Source organism: Labeo rohita, chromosome 9, assembly GCF_022985175.1.
Source record: "Labeo rohita strain BAU-BD-2019 chromosome 9, IGBB_LRoh.1.0, whole genome shotgun sequence".
Taxonomy (NCBI): Eukaryota; Metazoa; Chordata; class Actinopteri; order Cypriniformes; family Cyprinidae; genus Labeo; species Labeo rohita.
In genome coordinates, this window is record NC_066877.1 from 13,479,390 (window position 1) to 13,501,900 (window position 22,511).

General features: G+C 38.0%; 3 protein-coding genes across 3 annotated transcripts; 2 read left to right on the top strand and 1 right to left on the bottom strand.

Moving 5' to 3' along the window:
* Positions 1 to 694: 694 nt before the first annotated feature.
* Positions 695 to 3,808, top strand: prmt2 (protein arginine methyltransferase 2). The gene is given in 8 exon segments (XM_051118758.1): positions 695 to 880; positions 1,140 to 1,316; positions 1,428 to 1,589; positions 1,899 to 2,063; positions 2,457 to 2,632; positions 3,130 to 3,259; positions 3,349 to 3,485; positions 3,673 to 3,808. Coding segments are annotated over 8 exon segments (1,167 nt in total). The 5' UTR covers positions 695 to 796.
* Positions 3,727 to 13,437, top strand: LOC127170636 (UDP-glucuronosyltransferase-like). The gene is given in 8 exon segments (XM_051118765.1): positions 3,727 to 3,835; positions 5,416 to 5,456; positions 9,021 to 9,152; positions 9,497 to 9,584; positions 11,449 to 11,498; positions 11,500 to 11,554; positions 11,557 to 11,668; positions 12,044 to 13,437. Coding segments are annotated over 6 exon segments (714 nt in total). The 5' UTR covers positions 3,727 to 3,835; positions 5,416 to 5,456; positions 9,021 to 9,023; the 3' UTR covers positions 12,324 to 13,437.
* Positions 13,438 to 18,550: 5,113 nt separating this feature from the next.
* On the bottom strand, positions 18,551 to 22,227 carry LOC127170829 (uncharacterized transmembrane protein DDB_G0289901). The gene is made up of 3 exons (XM_051119097.1): positions 20,785 to 22,227; positions 20,050 to 20,210; positions 18,551 to 19,691 (listed from the first exon to the last, which is right to left on the bottom strand). Exons 1-3 carry the CDS (start codon positions 22,225 to 22,227, stop codon positions 18,551 to 18,553), a joined length of 2,745 nt encoding a protein of 914 aa, XP_050975054.1.
* Positions 22,228 to 22,511: the final 284 nt, after the last annotated feature.

Sequence of the window (22,511 nt, forward strand, 5' to 3'; positions counted from 1 at the left end):
TACATCAGGAAGTCTCACTTACCAGGGTAGAAATGAATCCAAAAGTAAAAGGTGAAAACTGTAGCTATAGGAAACGGCAAATGAACCAATGAGTGATCCTCTGCAGCCATCTACTGGTCATAGTAATATGTTTTTTCCTTCAAGTGTTTGTTTTCAACCAGGCGGCAGGAATCCACTTAAGCATGGCATATTTTTCTGTAAATATGTACAAATATATGTATATTTTTTTAGGCAAATAAATAAATAAAACTCCAGAACTGCTTAACTTAAATGTGAGCAATATATGGCCATTAGGAGTTAAAGGGGGTGTCACATCTTTCTTACTTTTTTACCCCTGACTGACTTGCAGAAAGTTTGCTGTGATGGTGTAAGGAGTACACAAAGGTGACAACACTAATCTTGCATACCCCTCAGCAAATGTATAATTGGGCTGCCACCCCTCATTCTGCTTTTCACGTGGTTTGTCTTTAAGCATATATGCTACTAAAAACGCCAGATAGACAAATAAACAACGTTGTACCCTTTTTAAACCATGACCTAGTTAAACCTTGACAATTTTTATAACACATATGATAGCTGTAGGCCTAATTATCAACTAGCACTAATTTCACAAAATTACTACCTGTTACCTATGAACTTCTTAATCGCATTTCAACAGGACTTTAATTTTGAAAATCGTGTGGTGGGCGGGGCGCCGTGGAAAAATGAAAAAGTTCCTGCTACTTTTTGTTGCAGAGATTTAATACGTTTGCGTTTCGTGATTTCTGTTAGTATATAGCAGTTTTGAGCTGCTGAGATGATTGAAAATGAAAGCAGTGATGGTCATGAAGCAGAAGAGTATGTTGGACTCGCGGATTTCGTGGCTGAAGGAGATGAGCAGGTACACGCATAGTGTGCACATGATGGTCACCTTTCAAAATAAACACATTTCACTTATGAGTGAGTGAGTGCACATTTGCTCATTATTAGAAGGGGGATAGAAGACTTACAGAATGACTTGGTTCATAAAACATCTGTCAACTTATGATTTCCATTCAATTTTTTATGTTTTAAAGCTTTAGGCAGAGCGAATGAAACTCACAATGTGTTCACAAGATAACCAGACAAATACGTAATGAAGAAACTGTTTTAATCGACAGCTTAGTTTCTCAGTTGGTGATAAACTGAAGGTCCATGACAGGAGTTCAGACGTGTGGTGGTGGGCTGAACTGCAAGGTCACTTTGGTTATGTCCCATCCAGCTATTTGCAACAAACAGCTGAGGACGAGGAAGATGCTTGGCAAGATGACGAATACTTTGGCAATTATGGGACATTAGTAAGTACTAAATTGTCAATCTAACATCAATTAAAGATAATTAATTGCCAGTGATTAAAATCAAAGAAGCAAACTTTTGCTTAACCTCTATTTTATGCATTCTGCTGTCAGAGGCTTCATCTGGAGATGCTGTCAGACAAACCCCGCACAGAAACATACAGGCAGGTGATCCTGAATAATAGCGTCGCCCTGAGGGGAAAGGTGGTCATGGACTTGGGCTGCGGGACAGGGGTTATCAGCCTCTTTTGTGCCCGTCTAGCACACCCTGAAGCGGTGAGACGAACTACATTTTTGTTTTAAAAATTATTAAACTTCACCATGGGTGTCAATTTATAGCAAACGCCTATAGAAATAGCATTTAACTATTTATATTATCCATCTCATTGTATTGTTTTGACATTTGTATCATTATGGCTGTTTATATCTAAATTATGACACAAATAGGCTTTAAATTCTTAAGTCATTTTGCTGTTGTTGCTGGTTTGGAAAAGAAATAAAGCACTTGTGTCCCCGTCATGTTTTAAAAACGTGCTTGTAGTAAAATCACAGCCCCTGGTGTATTACTCGTTTTTGTTCCTGTAGGTATATGCTGTGGAAGCCAGCTCAATGGCAGAACACACTAAGGAACTAGTGAGGCAGAATGGCTGTGAGGGAGTCGTGACAGTGTTTCAGGAGAGAGCCGAGAATCTCATTCTGCCTGGGAAAGTGGATGTTCTGGTGTCAGAGTGGATGGGCAACTGCCTTCTGGTATGAATATGGATGTTATGGCATATTTGAGTTCAGTTTTCAATATGACTTTGTATTCTTCTAAATAGTGATTTTTTACAGTTTTACTTTGATTGGTGACCCTTGCACAGCTATTTATGTTTTAAAACTGACTAGGCATCCTCGGTGACTGCTCTTAGGCTCTGGAAGAACATCTTCCAGGGTCTTCCCCTGTTCAAATCCTCTTTGAAGACCCTTTTTTATTTTGTATGTTTTAATTATTTTTTTTTTAGGGTGTAAAATTTTAATTTGTCAGTTCATTTTTTGTATCATCACAGATCTAGTTTTTAAATTTCTAAAGTTAGACATTTCTTGTACTTCACTCTGCTGTTTTTAAATGTGCTTTATAAATGAACTAAAAAGTCTGTTTCTCAGTTTGAGTATATGGTGGAGTCAGTGTTGCTGGCACGTGATCGCTGGCTGAAGGAGGGTGGAATGATGTGGCCGTCCTCTGCCTGCCTGACTGTCGTTCCTTGCCAGGCCTTTTCTGACTACAGGCACTAAATGGAGTTCTGGGAGAAACCATATGGCCTAGACTTCAGCTACCTACAGTGAGGCCTTTCATATTGATATACAGCTCTGTTTGACCTAATTTTAGTGGGTATTTAAGCAACTTGATATTTCATTAGGTAAAAAAAAAATCAATCAAGTGGGTTTGAAATGATGATATTTAAAATAAAAAATAAAATTACTGAGAAACTAGTGGTTTTCAAACATTAGTAGAACCTTTTTTTTTTGGTTATATTTAATGTGATTCATATATCCACTCAATAGGACACCTGTGAACTTCATACCATTTGGGACCATTTGGTTAAAAGTTGCAACAGTTATTCAGAAGTTCTTAAACTACTGCACATTGTATATTTTATAATGTAAATTACTAAATAATTACATATTTAATAAAAGTAGTTACTTTAATTCTTTAATGAATTAATAATTGTATAAGAGTAATTAAAAACTGTACTGGGATTTGTCACAAAATGACTGAATTCATCTACTGTATCTACATGACTGTTGTGATAACTCTGCTAAAACTGACGTTTTGTAGATCACTTGCACAGAAGGAGTTTCTCTCCAAGCCTAAATTTAGCCATCATCTCCTGCCTGAGGATTGTTTGTCCACTCCAGCTGATGTTATCACTCTTGATATGGTCACGATACAGGTCTCAGACTTAGAGGTAAATGTTAGAATTTGGGTTAGATGAAATAACCATTATTTAAAAGGAAGCACACGTTAACTACATTGCTTTTCCTAACTTCTGTTCAGACACTCAAAGGAGAGTTTAGTTTCACTGTTGAGAAGTCTGGCATTTTTCATGGCTTCACTGTCTGGTTCAGTGCACATTTCCAGAGTTTAGAAGAGGATGGACCGTCACTGGAGTTGAACACTGGACCATATTCAGAGTATGATGCATGGATAGAAAAGAAGCAAATAATAATACATGATAGCATACTTCATATTCACTTCATGATTTCAGATGTGAATGCAAGTTCAGATTTTAAATTTACAGAGCACAAGACAATTTATATGTAAAGCATTAATCTGAATCCTTAAATGCAAAGACTTAAACAAGCCTTTATTTTTTTACAGGATTACTCATTGGAAACAGACTCTTTTTATGTTGGATGCACCAGTGACAGTTGAGGAAGGGGACAGTATTGTGGGATCCATACGTCTGCAAAGAAATCCTATATGGAGACGTCACTTGTCAATCACATTTTCATGAAACATAAATAGCACAGAAGTTTCTAACGTAAGTTTCTACATTTATCATTGCTTAATCTCCTAAAAAATGTTTTGCTTAATTTTGGTAAACACATAAACTGTAGATTTTTAACCATGTTGGTATAAAAAGAGAAGCCCACTTCCAAAACAAAGATTCACATATAATGTACTCACCCCCTTGTCATCCAAGATGTTCATGTCTTTCTTTCTTCAACCGTAAAGAAATTATGTTTCTGAGAAAAACATTTCTGCATTTTTCTCCATATAATGGACTGATACGGTGCCCCGTTTTTGAACTTTTAAAATTCAGTTTAAATGTGGCTTTGAACAATCTCAAATGCAGTTGTAAACGATCCCAGCCGAGAAAGAGAGGTCTTATCTAGTGAACTTATCGGTTATTTTCATTAAAAAAATACAATTGAAATACTTTTTAATCTCAAACGCTCGTCTTGCCTTTCTCTCCCTGAACTCTGTGTATTCTGACTCAAGACAGTTGGTATGTTGAAAAACTCTAATTGTATTTTCTCCCTCAACCTCAAAAATCATTTTAAAATCATCCTACATCACTGCAGAAGTACCGACACAGTCTTTGCAAAGTTAACATACAAAGAAGATCAAACAGCCTTGACAAAAAAGGTAAAACAGCCATATCGGACGATTTCAAAGTTGAGGGAGAACATGAGATGGGAGTTTTCGACATACCCTAACTGTCATAAACCGGAACAAAAACAGTCCAAGCAGAGTAAGACGAGTCATTTAAACTGCCTTTTGGAAGTTCAAAATCAGGGCACCATACCAGTCCATTATTTGGAGAAAAATGCTGAAATGTTTTCCTCAAAAACATAATTTCTTTATGACTGAAGAAATAAAGACATGAAATTTTGGATGACAAGGGGGTGAGTACATTATTTGTAAATTGTTCTAGAAGTGGATTTCTCCTTTAAGAAATCTCAGATGTAATACCAACATTAATATATTTGAAGCACTCTTCATTCATACTCTGAATATTTTTGCAGGTCCAGACAAAGTGTTTTCCAATGTGGAGGTGACCCAAAGACCCATCCGTTAACTTTTTTAGTAAACAGAACCTTTTCTCTCTTTTTGCAGATATACAGTCAGAAGTGAAAAAACATGACTCTACAATCTTTACCTTATAGAAGAGATTTTCAGATTTCTTTCAGATAGCTAAATGAAACTGACAAACCAAAGTATAATTCACTAAAATGTGTTAAAATCTTTGAATCCAAAACATTGTATTAAAAATAAGAAAAATCCAGAAAACATGGATTTTGTGCAGATCTCAGTAATTCAACATTTAATTATATTTATTAATATGATTGTATGAATAACAATGACGGAGTAGGGAAAGCTTCTCTAATTTCCAAGCATTTCATCACTGGCTGTGTTGCATTCCTGGAGCAACAGCACAAACTGTTGGTGGAGATGTGTAGTGCAACTGATGATATTACTGATGTGATATGATGTGTAGGGTGTATTTTGATATGTGAGCAAATATTGGACCTTGTTTGGACCTTAAAGGGGTCATAAAACCTTATGGTTTAAACCTTATTAAAACTTAAAATGTTTTACTCTCTTCTTCACATAAAGATGCCGTACGGCTTCAGAAGACTCGGAATGCAACAGGACCGGTTTGTAATGCTTTTATACTGCTTGTTTATGGTCAGTTTGTGCAATGAATACCTGTGACTGTACTTATATTTGCCTGTTACATGTTTTATATTGTAGGTTTAGGGTAGGGTTGGGGCTATTTGCTTCAATGAAACACAAAATGTATATAAAATTATTTCTATTTTTTACAAATGCATGCAAATCATTAAATAAAGACAAACAACTGAAAATGATAGAGTACCCTGTAAGTCGAAAAGTGACTAAAAGTGCATCGAAAAATGGTGGTAAAGGGGTACCCTGTGCAAATACCATCCATTTTTATTGTTTATTGGAATGTCTTTAATTCAGGAGTGTCCCCAAATCAGATTAAACAGTTTCAGCTGTTTAAAAGGGAATTTATATTTTTGAATCATACCATCCATTTTTTGTTTATCTATCTTTTTTTTTTTTACCCAAAACCTTAAACAGTTTCAGCTGTACAATCTCACTCTAAAACTAAATCATTTGCTTTGTTGTTCCTACAGAGGGAAGTCTCAGTGTTGGAAACTGAGTCATGCAAAGTTTTGGATTGTTAGTTGTTGTATAACCAATCATTCCAAACTTTATCACAATTTGCAAGGTTATCTGGTCAAAATCCTTCTATCCTTATACTATAAGTATACTTGTTGATAGACCAATATTTCAAGAAAGGTTTGTTTGATTTTTAGTGCTTGCTTTAAAAAGAAATGTTTCTAAGAGCACAGTTTCCATCAGTAATGAACTTTATACATTGTTCTACTGATTTTAATATGTTTCAGATGTTCATTTTAAAGTATATTGTTTTTTGTTTAGTGCTTGTTTAGTAGGTTATAGATTATTGATAAATATTTAACAGTATTCTGTTATTTCTGTTCAAATGGGAGGTAAAATTGCAAATATATATTTTAACATGTCCTCATCCATTTTTAAAATGTTAGTTGCTCTACAAACCCATCTGATATTTAGCACATCTCAAAAAGTCAAACAGGCTACACACCGATTTTAATAACAAGACCTTATGTTTGCCATGAGTTTTGCATTTGACAAGAACAATAATCATTTCTAAAAAGTATTAATCAGTGCAAAAGTTATGCTTTTCCTGTTTTCTGTTTTTCCTTTTCATCCATGCCATAACAGGCCATATGCATCTGTCCCCATTTAATTTTTGCATGACATAACCTGTTTCTAGACTTTCACCCTGATTGGTTGCTTCACTGCCTTATATAGACATAGTCCCACCCAGCTGCTGGAATATCCACCTCTGCTAACAACAGAGATATTAGAGTAGGTTAAGCTACACATTAACCGGTTACTCTTGCAAGTCAATGTCCAGTTCCAGCTTCTTATGTTCCACAAACTTTAACTCACTTTACTGATCACATGAATCTTTGGCAAAGAAGTATGAACCTGGTCAGGGCCCTATTAAAGCCCACGGCTTGCAGACGTTTGTTTACTCTTGCTGATGAGATTGCTTCACGGGTACTGCAGAGAAAAACATCAATGGTGGAGATCATGAGCCAAGCAGCTCTCTGGTTTATGCGTTCCGACTTTGCCTTTTTTGAATTTCCACAGCCGCAGATGCCAAACATGGTCATGATCGGAGGAATGGCAACTAAGAAACCAAAACCACTGTCACAAGCTCCCATAATTACGTTCGCTTTTAATTGCATGTAGATTTGCATTAACATTATCAATGCCATAGTTGTCTTTTTCATCTTTCTTTTCTTTATTCTTGACTGTCATTGACTCATCATGGACTGTGAAAATAGGCACCAAATGCACAAACAAACCTCAAACCAGCATATGTACCATATAGAGTGTGTTTTGTCTAAATTAATGACATCTAATAGAGTATTAGAAAATGCATAATCATTCCAGAAATGTGTGAATGCTTCTCTTAAAACATCTCTTTGTCTTTAACAAGAAAAACATTTTTATCTCTGGGCAGAGGTAAATATCTTTTTTTGAGGGTAGACACCAATTTAACTATTACATATTAAAGGACACAACCTTTACTTTTTTTAAAAAGCCTCTGGTTTTTGTTACAGCCTAGTGTTTCGTTAGATTATTTTCGTGAGATGTAATCACACATTATAATTGGTTTAATCGTTTACAAATTATTTCTGTTTCATATTTTGGGTCTGTAACTCATTGATACATGACTACAGTGATGCAGTCTAATTAATAGAGTCAGATTGACGAGCAGAATATATCTGAATATCTTCAGGATAGCAGTGGTACTGAAAACCATGGTGGTAAATAATTTGTCCTTTGTGCCCATGCTGACCCCTTTCCACCACAGAAAGCGGCTACAGTGGGCATGTGAGCATCAGAACTGGACCACGGAGCAAAGGAAGAAGGTGGCCTGGTCTGATGAATCACATTTTATACCTGGAGAACACATTGTACTGGGATGCGCTATGGGAAGAAGGCAACTCGGCGGAGGCAGTGTGATACTTTGGGCCACGTTCTGCTGGGAAACCTTGAGTGTTGCCATCCATATGGATGTTACTTTGACACGTACCACCTGCCAAAGCATTGTTGCAGACCATGTACACCCTTTCATGGAAACGGTATTCCCTGGTGGCTGTGGCCTCTTTCAGCAGGATAATGTGCCCTGCCACAAAGCAAAAATGGTTCAGGAATGGTTTGAGGAGCACAACAAGGAGTTTGAGGTGTTCCCCCAGATCTCAATTCAATGGAGCATACCAGATATAAACTTGTATGTGTGAGAAAAAAAGTCAGAATTGTGAGATAAATAAATGTTATGAAAAATGTTAATAGTAATAGGTGTAAATATTTCATGCTGTAACTGTAGGGCCAGTACAATACTTCCCCTATAATATATTATATAATATATAATATATTGTAGACCTATAGTTTAAATCAAATTTATGCTTTAAAAGTAGAGTAATCATAATCATAGCATCCATAGTTTGTCCGTTTTAACGTATGCGTTTAGATTCAAATGGCGTCTTTGATGACAGTATTCTTTAAAAATGATTTGCATTCCAAAAATATACATTTCTTCTCTTATTCCATGGATTTTGCCCATTTACCTCCTCTTGTTACCAGTATTTTTTTGCAACCGCTATGCGCGTGTAGTTGCAAGTGACATCTGTGACTGTGATGTCTACTCCAAGTTGGTCTATAACATCTAGAAAAATACTTACAAAAGGACAATTACAACTATAAACTGTGTCAACTATAGCTGCCGATGGGCCTTAAATGGGTTAAAACATTTATTAAACCTTATTTTATTTTTTTAGGTTTTTGAAAAAAAAAAGGGAAATCATTAGGAAATCCTTGGGGGTCTGTGTCAGTCTTATGCAAATTTCTAATGCCGCCCCTAGCACCGCCACCACAGTCTTTACGAAGAGGTAGATCTGTTTTATGTTACAGTATGCTGCTTTACAACAGTTCATGTAGGTATTTGTGTGAGTGAGCAATGTAACATAAGAAAGAACTGCTTATATTGACAAGAGGAGTGAACAGTGAAAGCTTGAACCTTTGTATCCTTAGAACTTGATGCCTATGTTTAATGGTGACATCTGTCCTCTGTGCAGGAGATGGAGGAGTTTGTGAATGGTTCTGGAGAGCATGGGTTTGTGGTCTTCACTCTGGGCTCCTTGATATCACAGATACCCGAGGCCAAAGCCAGAGACTTCTTTGAGGCATTTAGGCAGATACCTCAGAGGGTAAGTCAGGATACATTTAAAAAATAAAAGACAACTTTTAAATGCTTAAAGGGATAGTTACCCAAAAATGAAAATTTTGTTATTAATTACTCACCTCCTGTTGTTCTAAACATGTAAGACCTTTGTTCATCATTTTCTGAGGAAATCTGAGAGCTTTCTGACCCTGTATAAACAGCAATGCAACTGAAACGTTCCCAGGCCCAGAAAAAAACAAGCCCAAAGTCCCTTATAATAGGCAGACTTGGCAACTCCATGTATTTTCTGAAACAAAATGTTGTAGGGCTACAAATTATGGCATCATATGATTTGCATGATTTGCCTTCATTGTCCTCTTTGATTTGTAGGTACTATGGAGGAACACTGGACCAGTCCCTCAAAATGCTCCAAAGAATGTCAAGCTGATGAAGTGGCTTCCACAAAATGACCTCTGGGGTATGTTTATATTATTCTTTGATCGAGGGTGTCCAATCGAGGCCATCGTCCTGTAGACTGTAGCTCCTACTGTAGGAGACTACTGCAGACTGTAGCTCCAACACACTTTTCTAGATTTAGAAGACCTTAATTCACAGGGTTAGGGTTAGGTTAGCTCTCTCCTGCAGGGCTTATGCTGCCTTCACGCCATATCGTAATGACCGTAATTTCGAGATGACAACATATGACGTTCTACTCGGAGCTGTTCACGTCCTCAAACTTGGAATTATGCTTTTCTATGGCAACACTATCAATGCCTAAACAGAGCCTACATTAGTCAGGTGGTACAGCGGTCATATGGTACAAATCGTAGCTCTCAGAAGACTCCCAGTTCACAAATTGGAATTACTTCCAGTTCTGGCAGGATGTGAAAGGAGACCAAGTTGGAATCTCACAAGAAAGGGAATTCCGAATATGTCATGAATGGAAGAGAGGCTCCAACCCTAATCAAACACACCTGAAAGAGGGAACCTGCGATGAATAAAGCATCAAATAAAGCAAAATGACAGGGAACAAAAAACAGTAAATGAGTGATCAGGTGCCATGATCAGTACAGCTGCATTTTAGAGATCGTATGACGTCATTAACAACGGCCCGAGATTGCTGAACTAATGTGGTTCAAACAACAGAGATGTGACCATGTACGGGAAACAGTCATGACTAGCTAGTTCATTTCCACAACAATGCATCATACTGTGGAGGTTTATCAGTGAGATACGTCGTTGTACTGGAAACACACCCCAGATCTGTGATCTTTTCCGTAAGTCAGGGCTGTACCATAGACAATCAGGAGAACACTTCCATAAAGCCTTGGGAATGGTCCAGTTTGTTCTGGTTTGATGGCTTAGGCATTAACCAGCTGTAAAGCAGCAAAATAATGACTTTAAAAAAAGATGGATGAAGGGAGATAATGAACAACAGGAACATGGACTGAGAGAGTTAAAAAAAAAAAATAATAAAAATAACTGCGACTGTTCACTCCACCACCATTACCAGAGGCCAATATACTTTATTTTTGTAATTTTTGCTAGGTGCCACTATTGTCGCAGAACCCACATATTTCACCTTTAAAGAAATGAGTGGGGTTTTTGTTGTTGTTGCTTGTTTTTTGTTTTTTAGGGGAGCGTTGGTGATGAGGAGGATACATGATATTTGAATGATCTTGCCTTACTATAATTCACTACAAAATCATACTGTAGAGGAATTAACAGTTAAAACACAAAGACCAGATATGATGAACAAAGACCAGAAGTCAGAGATGCAATCAACTGAAGAAAAATTACTGAAGAAAATAGTTTGCTGTTTCATCAGCAGAAGTCTGCTTCAATACTTGTGAGGAGTTCATAGGCTGCGCTGCATACACTCTCAATACAACAAAATTATACTCTAATATTGGTCACTAACTACGTCATTACTTAGGTAAAAAGGATTCTTATAGTTTAAATCATAGAATAACATGCAAAACCTTAACAGATGTACATAAAGTTAATAAAGCATATCATTGAAGGTTATTTTTTAGAGGTCTCTCACTAGACGTAGATCTGCCACCCAGGCATCAGGGACAGAAGACATCCATATGAGTGTTCCCTCCTGGGTGCCATTTATGAAAAATCAATAATGTACTGAATGAAATATTACATCTGTTTCAAGCAGGCCATCCTTATTAGGTAATTTTCCCAAAACAGACAATGAGTCATTAATAATCACTTAAACAGGATATATATATATATATATATAAATATAAACTATATATTATAGTAGAGACAATGGATCCAGGATTCCACTTCTTTAGCACTAATATACTGAATGAAATGTTACATTGTAGGCCATCCCAAGGTTAAGGCTTTTATTACACATGGTGGATCTCATGGAATCTTATGAAGGAATCTGTAATGGGGTGCCAATGGTGATGATTCCTCTATTTGGCGACCAAGGGATAATGTTCAGCGCTTAGTGTCTCGAGGAGTTGCAGAAACCCTGAGAATCTATGATCTGACCTCAGAAAAACTGCTGGTTGCATTGAGGAAGGTCATCAATGACAAAAGGTAAACATAAGAATCACAATCAGACTGTATATGAAATGCATTTTATGAACTAATGCATTGTTTTTATGCAGAATTTATTCATGAACTCAAAGTGAAATATTAGACTATATTTAGAGTATTGCAATTTGAAAATTATTTTTCTAAGTTGCATAAAAATTCATTGGAGTATGTTGTACAAAGAGATGCTATTTCAGTCTTTCTATAATATTTCACATGTAATTAAATTTTTAGTTCTTTGGAATTATTTGTGAAATTTCCTACAGCAATTTGTGAAAATTGTTTCAAAGTAAAATGTAAACTGTGTAGATTATTTTTAAGGCTGCAGTTCTTTTGAATGCAACGAAAAATAAACATACTTCATCTTCGACTCAACAGCTACAAGGAGAAGATCACAGAGCTTTCAGCTATTCACAGAGACCGTCCCATTGAGCCTTTAGACCTGGCTGTGTTCTGGACTGAGTTTGTTATGAGACACAAAGGGGCAGCGCATCTCAGACCTGCAGCCCACGAGCTGAACTGGATTCAGTATCATTCTCTGGACGTCATTGCCTTTCTCCTTCTCATTCTAGTGACTGTTATTTTTGTGTCTGTCAGAAGCTGCATGTTCTGTTTCAGGAAGTGCTTCAGGAAAACTCAGAAAAGGAAGAGGGAGTAGAAATATTAAATCAATGTTTTGTGCTTTTTTCGTGGGGTGATTGTTTAGAGACTTGTTTAATCTGTTTTTATAACCTGAATACCTCCTTGACCTGGATTAATGACTTGAATAACATTACAGTGGATGGTTAACAGCAGGTTAACTGAACTGACTCCTTTTCCATAGCTTCATCCCACTGGTTTCTTTAACACTTTTGTTAATTCACTTCTACTTTCTGTTCTTTCCATTTATGTATATGTGACAGATTAGTCGACTGTAATATTAATTCTGCTACAGTTACTTCAGGCAGCTGATGGAGATAATTATAATTACTTAAAATGAATCAAAATTATTTATATACACTTCCCTTTTGAGCTAATTTGCTAATTTACATTTTGATGGTGGAGAATGTGGGCATTGTTTAAAAATTGTTTGTAACCAGACTCAGTATCAAACTTCTCATACATTTTTCAACGTCTTATGCATACCAGCTTCTGATAAAATCAAAAGGTGCCTTCCTACAAAAAAGCAGAAATTTTTCAATGCTATAATGCATATTTAAATCGTACCATAAGAATATAACCTGACATTAGTGAAGAAATCCTAAGTTGTTAGTAGAGTGTAAGTCTTTTTCTATGACAAAGAAATTTCAGGTTAGCAGCCCCCACAAATGGTACCAGAATAAATGAATGCATGTTGTGCCCAAAACCATTCACTAGAGTGGAAGAGTGAAAACTATTGTATTTGAATACAGCTGTAGACACTATTGTGCACTGTGTGTGGCCTTACATGTGTGTCCTGATTGATGGAAAAAAAAAACCCTTTCTAAAATCAGATATGACTTCAGACAGAGATGTACTGCATTCCTCAGATTGAACAGAGCATGACACTTGCTATGGCAAGACCAGGGGCCTTATTTATAAAGTGTCCATAAACCCAGATTTAATCTCAGAGTGTGTGTGTATGCTTAAATCCTCATATATGTAAAAACGACCTTTGACATAGAAAAGTGCTTAGCGTCACATCAGGGTCTGAGCAGGCGTACACACATTTTCTTGTCAGAGTACTGCAGGTTTTGTAAAATGTAAGATGTTCTTGCAGCTCGCTGTTCTAAATTAAAGAATTTGGACAATGACTGGTGAACTTTTATAAGTTAATGACATTAATTAGCAGTCGTTTACAAGGCAGAGAGCAGAAATCGTTCAGTTGTGGGCAAGTTCAAGATCATTTGCGAATTATATATTTCACATCTGAAAGAGAGGCATACATGCTTTCTGCACGTACAGTCATCCTATGAATCACACATACACATAGTCATGGCCAAAAATATCAACACCCTTGCAATTCTGTCAGAAAATGCAACCCTTCTCTCAGAAAATTGTTGCAGTTGCAAATGTTTTGGTATTCACATGCTTACTGTTTTTGCTTGCACTGCAACAACAAAAAAAAAAAAAAAAAAAATACAGAGAAGAAAAGTAAAACTTCATAAAATTTCACAATTTCTGTGGTGTAAAAGAGGTTGGAGACCCCTGCTGTAAGCCTACTGTAGCTTCTTAAAATTCATGAAACAACAGTAGCAGCAGCAGCAAAAAAAATAATAGTTTTTATCTACCTTTATGTTGTACTTATTTGTCCTGTTGTCGTTTGTTTCTTAGCAAAATAAACAAACGTCATACATTTTGTGTCATGTAAGACTATGTGAATCTAACATAATACAATTTTGTAAATGTGCTATCATAATTATTTAAAAATAAAAAATAAAAATTGCAAATTTAGCACATTTTTGGAAATTACCACCACAAAATCAGACATTTGGATCGCTAAATTCACGAAAAAAAAAATCGCGAAATCCTGAAGGTACTGATAAATGTTTTGGTGCTGTCCATTGTTATGGTGCAAGGAGCGCTCCATTTATAATCACCAAAAAGCTCACTCATCTAAGTTCATTGCGATCTCACAAAGTTATGTTATAATAAATGAAGTTTTCTATGAAGAATCTCTTATTCACATTGCGTCTTTGTTATAATTAGGTGACTTCTGCTGAACAAACACTGACAATTTGAGCAGTGAGTGGATTCTAACTTAAACGCCTTTGATTGGCTGTTGGGTTCAAGAAAACAATGGATATGTCTGTGATTGGCTAGACTGCTCAACGTTGCAAAAACACTCTGAAATAGAAACTAACCTCCAAAGCGCAAAGCATAACGCACTGGACAGTTTTCCAAATCTGCAATGAGGTGCTCAGGGTGCTGTTGATTTCATTTAAGCACCCCCGTAGAACCATGCCTGTAGTTACGTAATGCCGCTTTGAATGTCAGATAAAAGTACTGCATACATTTTTTGCATGCTATGGTGAATTGCAGTGTGGTATTTGAGGGCACTTGTAAGTTGTAATTCATTAGCAATGACAGCGAATTAAACAGACTAGATTAGAAGCCATTCTTGTATTGTCTGCCCTACCTGCTCCAAAACTCCTCCCACCACAGGTTAGCACACCCACTTTTTTGCATTTTTCAACTGTGGTTAAGACTATACTATGTAGGAATGTAAAGTACTTAGAAAGAGTCTAACCAAGGAGCTGTCGACATGGAGCGTCCTCCAGCATTTGAATCCACTTTGGTGAATCAGTTGATCGCTCACGGCAGCACGTTTGCAATTGCTTTTTTATTTCTTATTTTTCAGTACACGTTCAAACTGGACTTTAAATGCCCATGTAATGCTTATGACAACCCTGTGTTCTGTGGATTGTATGTGCTTCTTCCATTTTTCGGACTTTTTTTAATACTGACCTTAATGGCTAAAACATGCACATTATTGTTTTCACGGTGTTGTTTAAACATAAAAGCGTTCTTCTGCTATTTATGCTGCTCCTGTGCATGCTGCCCAAATGCTTCCAGATATAGTCGGTTCAAGTGCGCTGAATCTTGCTCTTGTCCATCCTTCTCCTGTGAATGTTTCTGCCAGATGTGGAGATGGTTTTACTGGAAAAATATTATGAGAAACCCGTTTCTTTCTCTGTTATGGATCATAACGGTTTTGATTGATTACTGCTGAGGAGTCTACGAGTAAGAAACATTATCACGCTCTATCACAGGTGAGTTATTATAAAATGTATTTAATAAATATTGAAAATAACATACTTTGTATATAGAAAATGACCATTATATTACCTAACAGACTGCAAATGTTTTCAGTATTTAAAAGTATTACCATTCTCTCCACACTAACATAAATTGTATTAAAAATGAGTAGTGACTGACATTGCACATTAAATTAGCAACTCAACTGCATCTGCTATGAACTCCCCTTATCAGTTTCTAATAGAGATCAGAGCAAAGGTGAAGTCACTGTCATATCAAGTCTATTTAGAAGTACACTTAAAAGAATGGAAACAGTTTAAAATAATATACTTAAGTGAAACTAAATGTAATGCCTTTGGACACTTAATTGCATGTTAATCGTAATTAAATGAAAACGTACACTTTTGTTGAACCACTTAAGAACATCTTTATATGTAATTTCACAATTACTCCCAAAACTTCAATTTGATATTACTATACATTGTGTGCAGAATTATTAGGCATGTTGATAATCTTGTCATATTTTTTTTCCAAACACATTTTACCAATTCCAGACCACATCAGTCTTAATAACTGCTGTTAATTTTGTATTTAATCATTTGTAAGTGATATATAATTGTCCATGAAGGCTGGAAGTGAAAAACTCCTTATATTCAGGTGTGCATAATTATTAAGCATGTTCTCTTTTACAGATAAAATGAGCCAAAAAAGATATTTAACCCAGACTGAAAAGTCCAAATTATTAAATGCCCATGAGAAGAATGCAATACTAATGCATTACAAGAATTTGCAAAGTTAAGGCTTGAACATTGGACAGCGAAATGTTTGTTGAGTCTGCATGGTCAGAAAAAACAGGTGGAGAAGAAAAGATGCATGTTAACTGCAAAAGAATTAGGAATTAAGGTGAAGAATTAGGTGTGACACCATCAGGAACCGTTTAGTCTCCAGCACCACCATTTTCCAGAACTGCAACCAACCTGGAGTCTTCAGAAGTACAATGTGTCAGGTTCTCAGAGACTTTGCTTGGTAAAGATTTATTATAAAGTCTTATTATAGACAGATAAGTTGAGAGTGACTCTTGAAGGACAAGCATCACATTCTCTTGTACCTCTGATTCAAGAATTTATCTTCCAAAATCCGGCAGTACATTTTGGGAGTTCATGTTTAGTCTCCTATCCTGAAAAGTCTGACTTGCAGAGATGGACTAAAATAAACTCCCAAAACTTATTTTGGAAGATAAATTCTTGAATCAGAGGTACAAGAGAATGTGATGCTTGTCCTTCAAGAGTCACTCTCAACTTATCTGTCTATAAAGCCTATAAAAAAAAAAAAATAAAAAATAAAAATAAAAAACTGTCTTCATGTATTTCACAACACGTCAGCTTGTTATTCTTATTAAGTCAGGGGCATTTTTTAGGATTTTTTACCAAGCAAAGTCTCTGAGAACATGACACATTGTACTTCTGAAGACTAGGTAGGTTGCAGTTCTGGAAAATGGTGGCGCTGGAGACTAAACGGTTCCTGATGGTGTCACACCTAATTCTTCACCTTAATTCCTAATTCTTTTGCAGTTAACATGCATCTTTTCTTCTCCACCTGTTTTTTCTGACCATGCAGACTCAACAAGCATTTCGTGTCCAATGATCAAGCCTTAACTTTGCAAATTCTTGTAATGCATTAGTATTGCATTCTTCTCATGGGCATTTAATAATTTGGACTTTTCAGTCTGGGTTAAATATCTTTTTTGGCTCATTTTATCTGTAAAAGAAAACATGCCTAATAATTATGTACACCTGAATATAAGGAGTTTTTCACTTCCAGCCTTCACGGACAGTTATATATCACTTACAAATGATTAAATACAAAATTAATAGTAGTTATTAAGATTGTTGTGGTTTGGAATTGGTAAAATGTGCTTGGGAAAAAAATATGACCAGATTATCAACATGCCTAATAATTATGCACACAGTGTAACGTGCACTTTTTAAAACTTTACTTGTTTGTTGAGAAACATAGTCATGAAATTGTGCTCCTCTTGAAGTACACTCAGATGGCCTGTCTTATTAATGTTATTAATGTTATTGCAATTATTAATATGATCTGTAAATGAATTTAGCATCACAACATTATAATATGTATTCTTAGGTTTTCTAAAAAGTAATTTAGTCAGAAGTTGTATAATACTGACACTAATACTGATAAGAACAAGATCTTTTCACTTTTAATCTAACTTAAAAGTATATTTAACATGATACTAAATTATTAGTGTTTTTGAAGAGTAACTTTAAATGAGTGTTAGATGAAGGTGAAGGTATTCTAAATGCAAACATAAGGGAATGGACAATTAAATATTCTGTATTGGATGTTATATAAACAATAATGATGATAATAAAATAAAATCTCTAGTATTGCCCACTTTTCCCTTAAAATTTTCATCTGAAATGCAAAAATATTGGCTCCAGTAGTATCACCACAGACTCTAAAAGGGAAGTCTGTGGCAGCTAAAAGCCATTCCAGCTAAATACGCTTAATTTCCCATCACTTACCTGCCTACTATAACTGTTTTCATTATATTTGAGAGTTACATTAAACATGAATGACCTTAGCTGAATCCCCAGGAACATGAACAAGAATACATGCAGTAACCCGAATGGGGACCAGCAAGGTAAACTCACCTGCCAATTTTAGCAACTCTTTTCATTATGTACTAATTTAAGAGTTATATTAAACATTAATTACTTTAACGAAATCCCCAGGAACAATATAAATGCCGGGTTATTAAAGCAACAAGCTTATAATTGTTGGCTTATCAATCCTAGCTTCACCATCCACTCGAACTGTGAGGTTTCTCAGCTTTCCTCATGTACCTGTAGCACAATGATCTGACAATGACTTCACCTGTGCCCTGATCTTTATTAGAAACTGAGAGGGGGTGAAGGTTAATACAACTGATAATATAATTATAACAACAACAACAACAACAACAACAACAACAACAAAAAAAAAAAAAAAACCCTGAACAGTCTGCGTTTTAAAATGAACACTTCTGCCAATCGACACCACAAATTAGATTAAACTAGTTCAAATAACTCGATATACAGAGTTTGAGTCTGTGTTGGAGCAGGGGACCAGGCATCAACGTTACGATGGACATCACTGATACATGCTTTAGGCAGATCTCAGAGACATCTTGTAAATAGTGACATTTTGGGCAACGCGAAAGTAAACCGGAAACTGGTATCCCGACTTCTGGAGACTTTTAACCAAATCAGAACTTGTCTCAGCCAAGTCAGAAGCCTCCTCAGCAAAACCAGAATTTGCCTCAGACAAATCAGAACCCTTCTCTGCCAAATCAGAGCCCTCCTCAGTAACACCAGAACTTGTTTCTGCCAAATCAAAACCCTTTTTTACCAAATCAGAACTTGCCTCAGCCAAATCAGAACCCTCCTCAGTAAAACCAGAACCTGCTTCTGCCAAACCAGAACCCTTCTCTGCCAAATCAGAACCCTCCTCAGCAAAACCAGATCCTGCTTCTGCCAAACCAGATCCCTTCTCTGCCAAATCAGGGCCCTCCTTAGCAAAACCAGAATTTGCCTCAGCCAAATCGGAACCCTTCTTTGCCAAATCAGAGCCTTCCTCAGCAAAACCAGAATTTGCCTCAGCCAAATCAGAACCCTTCTCTGCCAAATCAGAGCCCTCCTCAGTAACACCAGAACTTGTTTCTGCCAAATCAAAACCCTTTTTTACCAAATCAGAACTTGCCTCAGCCAAATCAGAACCCTCCTCAGCAAAACCAGAACCTGCTTCTGCCAAACCAGAACCCTTCTCTGCCAAATCAGAACCCTCCTCAGCAAAACCAGAATTTGCCTCAGCCAAATCAGAACCCTCCTCAGCAAAACCAGAACCTGCTTCTGCCAAACCAGATCCCTTCTCTGCCAAATCAGGGCCCTCCTTAGCAAAACCAGAATTTGCCTCAGCCAAATCGGAACCCTTCTTTGCCAAATCAGAGCCTTCCTCAGCAAAACCAGAATTTGCCTCAGCAAAACCAGAATTTGCTTCAGCCAAATCAGAACCCTTCTCTGCCAAATCAGGGCCCTCCTCAGCAAAACCAGAATTTGCCTCAGCCAAATCGGAGCCCTTCTCTGCCAAATCAGAGCCCCCCTCAGCAAAACCAGAATTTGCCTCAGCCAAATCGGAACCCTTCTCTGCCAAATCAGAGCCCTCCTCAGCAAAACCAGAATCTGCTTCAGCCAAACCAGAACCCTTCTCTGCCAAATCAGAGCCAAACTCAGCAAAACCAGAATTTGCTCTGCCAAATCAGAGCCCTTGCTTCTGCCAAATCAGCCAAATCCCTCCCTCAGCAAAACCAGAAATCAGAGCCCTGCCTCAGCAAAACCAGAATTTGCCAAAATCAGAACCCTTCTCTGCCAAATCAGGGCCCTTCCTCAGCAAAACCAGAATTTGCCTCAGCCAAATCAGAACCCTCAGCTCCAGAATTTGCCAAATCAGAGCCCTCCTCAGAACAAAAAACCAGAATCTGCTTCTGCCAAACCAGAACCCTTCTCTGCCAAATCAGAGCCCTCCTCAGCAAAACCAGAATTTGCCTCAGCCAAATCGGAGCCCTTCTCTGCCAAATCAGAGCCCCCCTCAGCAAAACCAGAATTTGCCTCAGCCAAATCTTGTTCTCTGCCAAATCAGAGCCCTCCTCAGCAAAACCAGAATTTGCCTCAGCCAAATCAGAACCCTTCTCTGCCAAATCAGAGCCCTCCTCAGCAAAACCAGAATTTGCTTCAGCCAAATCAGAACCCTTCTCTGCCAAATCAGAGCCCTCCTCAGCAAAACCAGAATTTGCCTCAGCCAAATCAGAACCCTTCTCTCAGCCAAATCAGAGCCCTCCTCAGCAAAACCAGAATTTGCCTCAGCCCTTCTCTGCCAAATCAGAGCCCCCTCAGCAAAACCAGAATTTGCCTCAGCCAAACCAGAACCCTTCTCTGCCAAATCAGAGCCCTCCTCAGCAAAACCAGAATCTGCCAAATCAGAGCCCTCCTCAGCAAAACCAGAATTTGCCAGCCAAATCGGAACCCTTCTCTGCCAAATCCCCCCTCAGCAAAACCAGAATTTGCCTCAGCCAAATTCCCTTCTCTGCCAAATCAGAGCCCTCCTCAGCAAAACCAGAATTTGCTTCAGCCAAATCAGAACCCTTCTCTGCCAAATCAGAGCCCTTCTCAGCAAAACCAGAATTTGCCTCAGCCAAATCAGAACCCTTCCTCAGAGCCCTCCAGCAAAACCAGAATCTGCCTCAAACCAGAACCCTTCTCTGCCAAATCAGAGCCCTTCAGCAAAACCAGAATTTGCTGCCAAATCAGAACCCTTCTCAGCCCTTCTCAAAAACCAGAATTTGCCTCAGCCAAATCGGAACCCTTCTCTGCCAAATCAGAGCCCCCCTCAGCAAAACCAGAATTTGCCTCAGCCAAACCAGAACCCTTCTCTGCCAAATCAGAGCCCTCCTCAGCAAAACCAGAATCTGCTTCTGCCAAACCAGAACCCTTCTCTGCCAAATCAGGGCCCTTCTCAGCAAAACCAGAATTTGCCTCAGCCAAATCAGAACCCTTCTCTGCCAAATCAGAGCCCTCCTCAGCAAAACCAGAATCTGCTTCTGCCAAACCAGAACCCTTCTCTGCCAAATCAGGGCCCTTCTCAGCAAAACCAGAATTTGCCTCAGCCAAATCGGAGCCCTTCTCTGCCAAATCAGAGCCCTCCTCAGCAAAACCAGAATTTGCCTCAGCCAAACCAGAACCCTTCTCTGCCAAATCAGAGCCCTCCTCAGCAAAACCAGAATTTGCCTCAGCCAAACCGGAACCCTTCTCTGCCAAATCAGAGCCCTTCTCAGCCCTTCTCTGCCAAATCAGGGCCCTTCTCAGCAAAACCAGAATTTGCCTCAGCCAAATCAGAACCCTTCTCTGCCAAATCAGAGCCCTCCTCAGCAAAACCAGAATTTGCCTCCAAACCAGCCAAATCCCCTTCTCTGCCAAATCAGAGCCCTTCTCAGCAAAACCAGAATTTGCCTCAGCCAAATCAGAACCCTTCTCTGCCAAATCAGGGCCCTTCTCAGCAAAACCAGAATTTGCTTCTGCCAAATCAGAACCCTTCTCTGCCAAATCAGAGCCCTCCTCAGCAAAACCAGAATCTGCCTCAGCCAAACCAGAACCCTTCTCTGCCAAATCAGAGCCCTCCTCAGCAAAACCAGAATTTGCCTCAGCCAAATCGGAACCCTTCTCTGCCAAATCAGGGCCCCCCTCAGCAAAACCAGAATTTGCCTCAGCCAAACCAGAACCCTTCTCTGCCAAATCAGAGCCCTCCTCAGCAAAACCAGAATCTGCTTCTGCCAAACCAGAACCCTTCTCTGCCAAATCAGGGCCCTTCTCAGCAAAACCAGAATTTGCCTCAGCCAAATCAGAACCCTTCTCTGCCAAATCAGAGCCCTCCTCAGCAAAACCAGAATCTGCTTCTGCCAAACCAGAACCCTTCTCTGCCAAATCAGGGCCCTTCTCAGCAAAACCAGAATTTGCCTCAGCCAAATCGGAGCCCTTCTCTGCCAAATCAGAGCCCCCCTCAGCAAAACCAGAATTTGCCTCAGCCAAACCAGAACCCTTCTCTGCCAAATCAGAGCCCTCCTCAGCAAAACCAGAATCTGCTTCTGCCAAACCAGAACCCTTCTCTGCCAAATCAGGGCCCTTCTCAGCAAAACCAGAACTTGCCTCAGTCAAATCAGAGCCCTCCTCAGCAAAGCCAGAACCCTGACTAGCAAAACCAGGAGACTCCTCAGGAAAACCAAAAACACACATAAACAAATGTTTTTTTTTTTTTCATCATTCATTTAAAATGTTGTCAGAAGACAAGGTGGCAGAATCTTATGTTAATGTTAGTGGATTTAAATGTGAAAGACTAACAATCCTATAAATATCATGTATATTGTAGAAAAGATCAAGATTATTTTATGTTTTATTTCAATTTATTACTATAAAAAAAAAAAAAGATCCTTGGAAGACAGCCTTCGTTTTTGTGTGCTTTATTCAGCTAAATTTGAAGAATGCATGGGATGTATCCTTCGTGAACTTCAATCACCCAC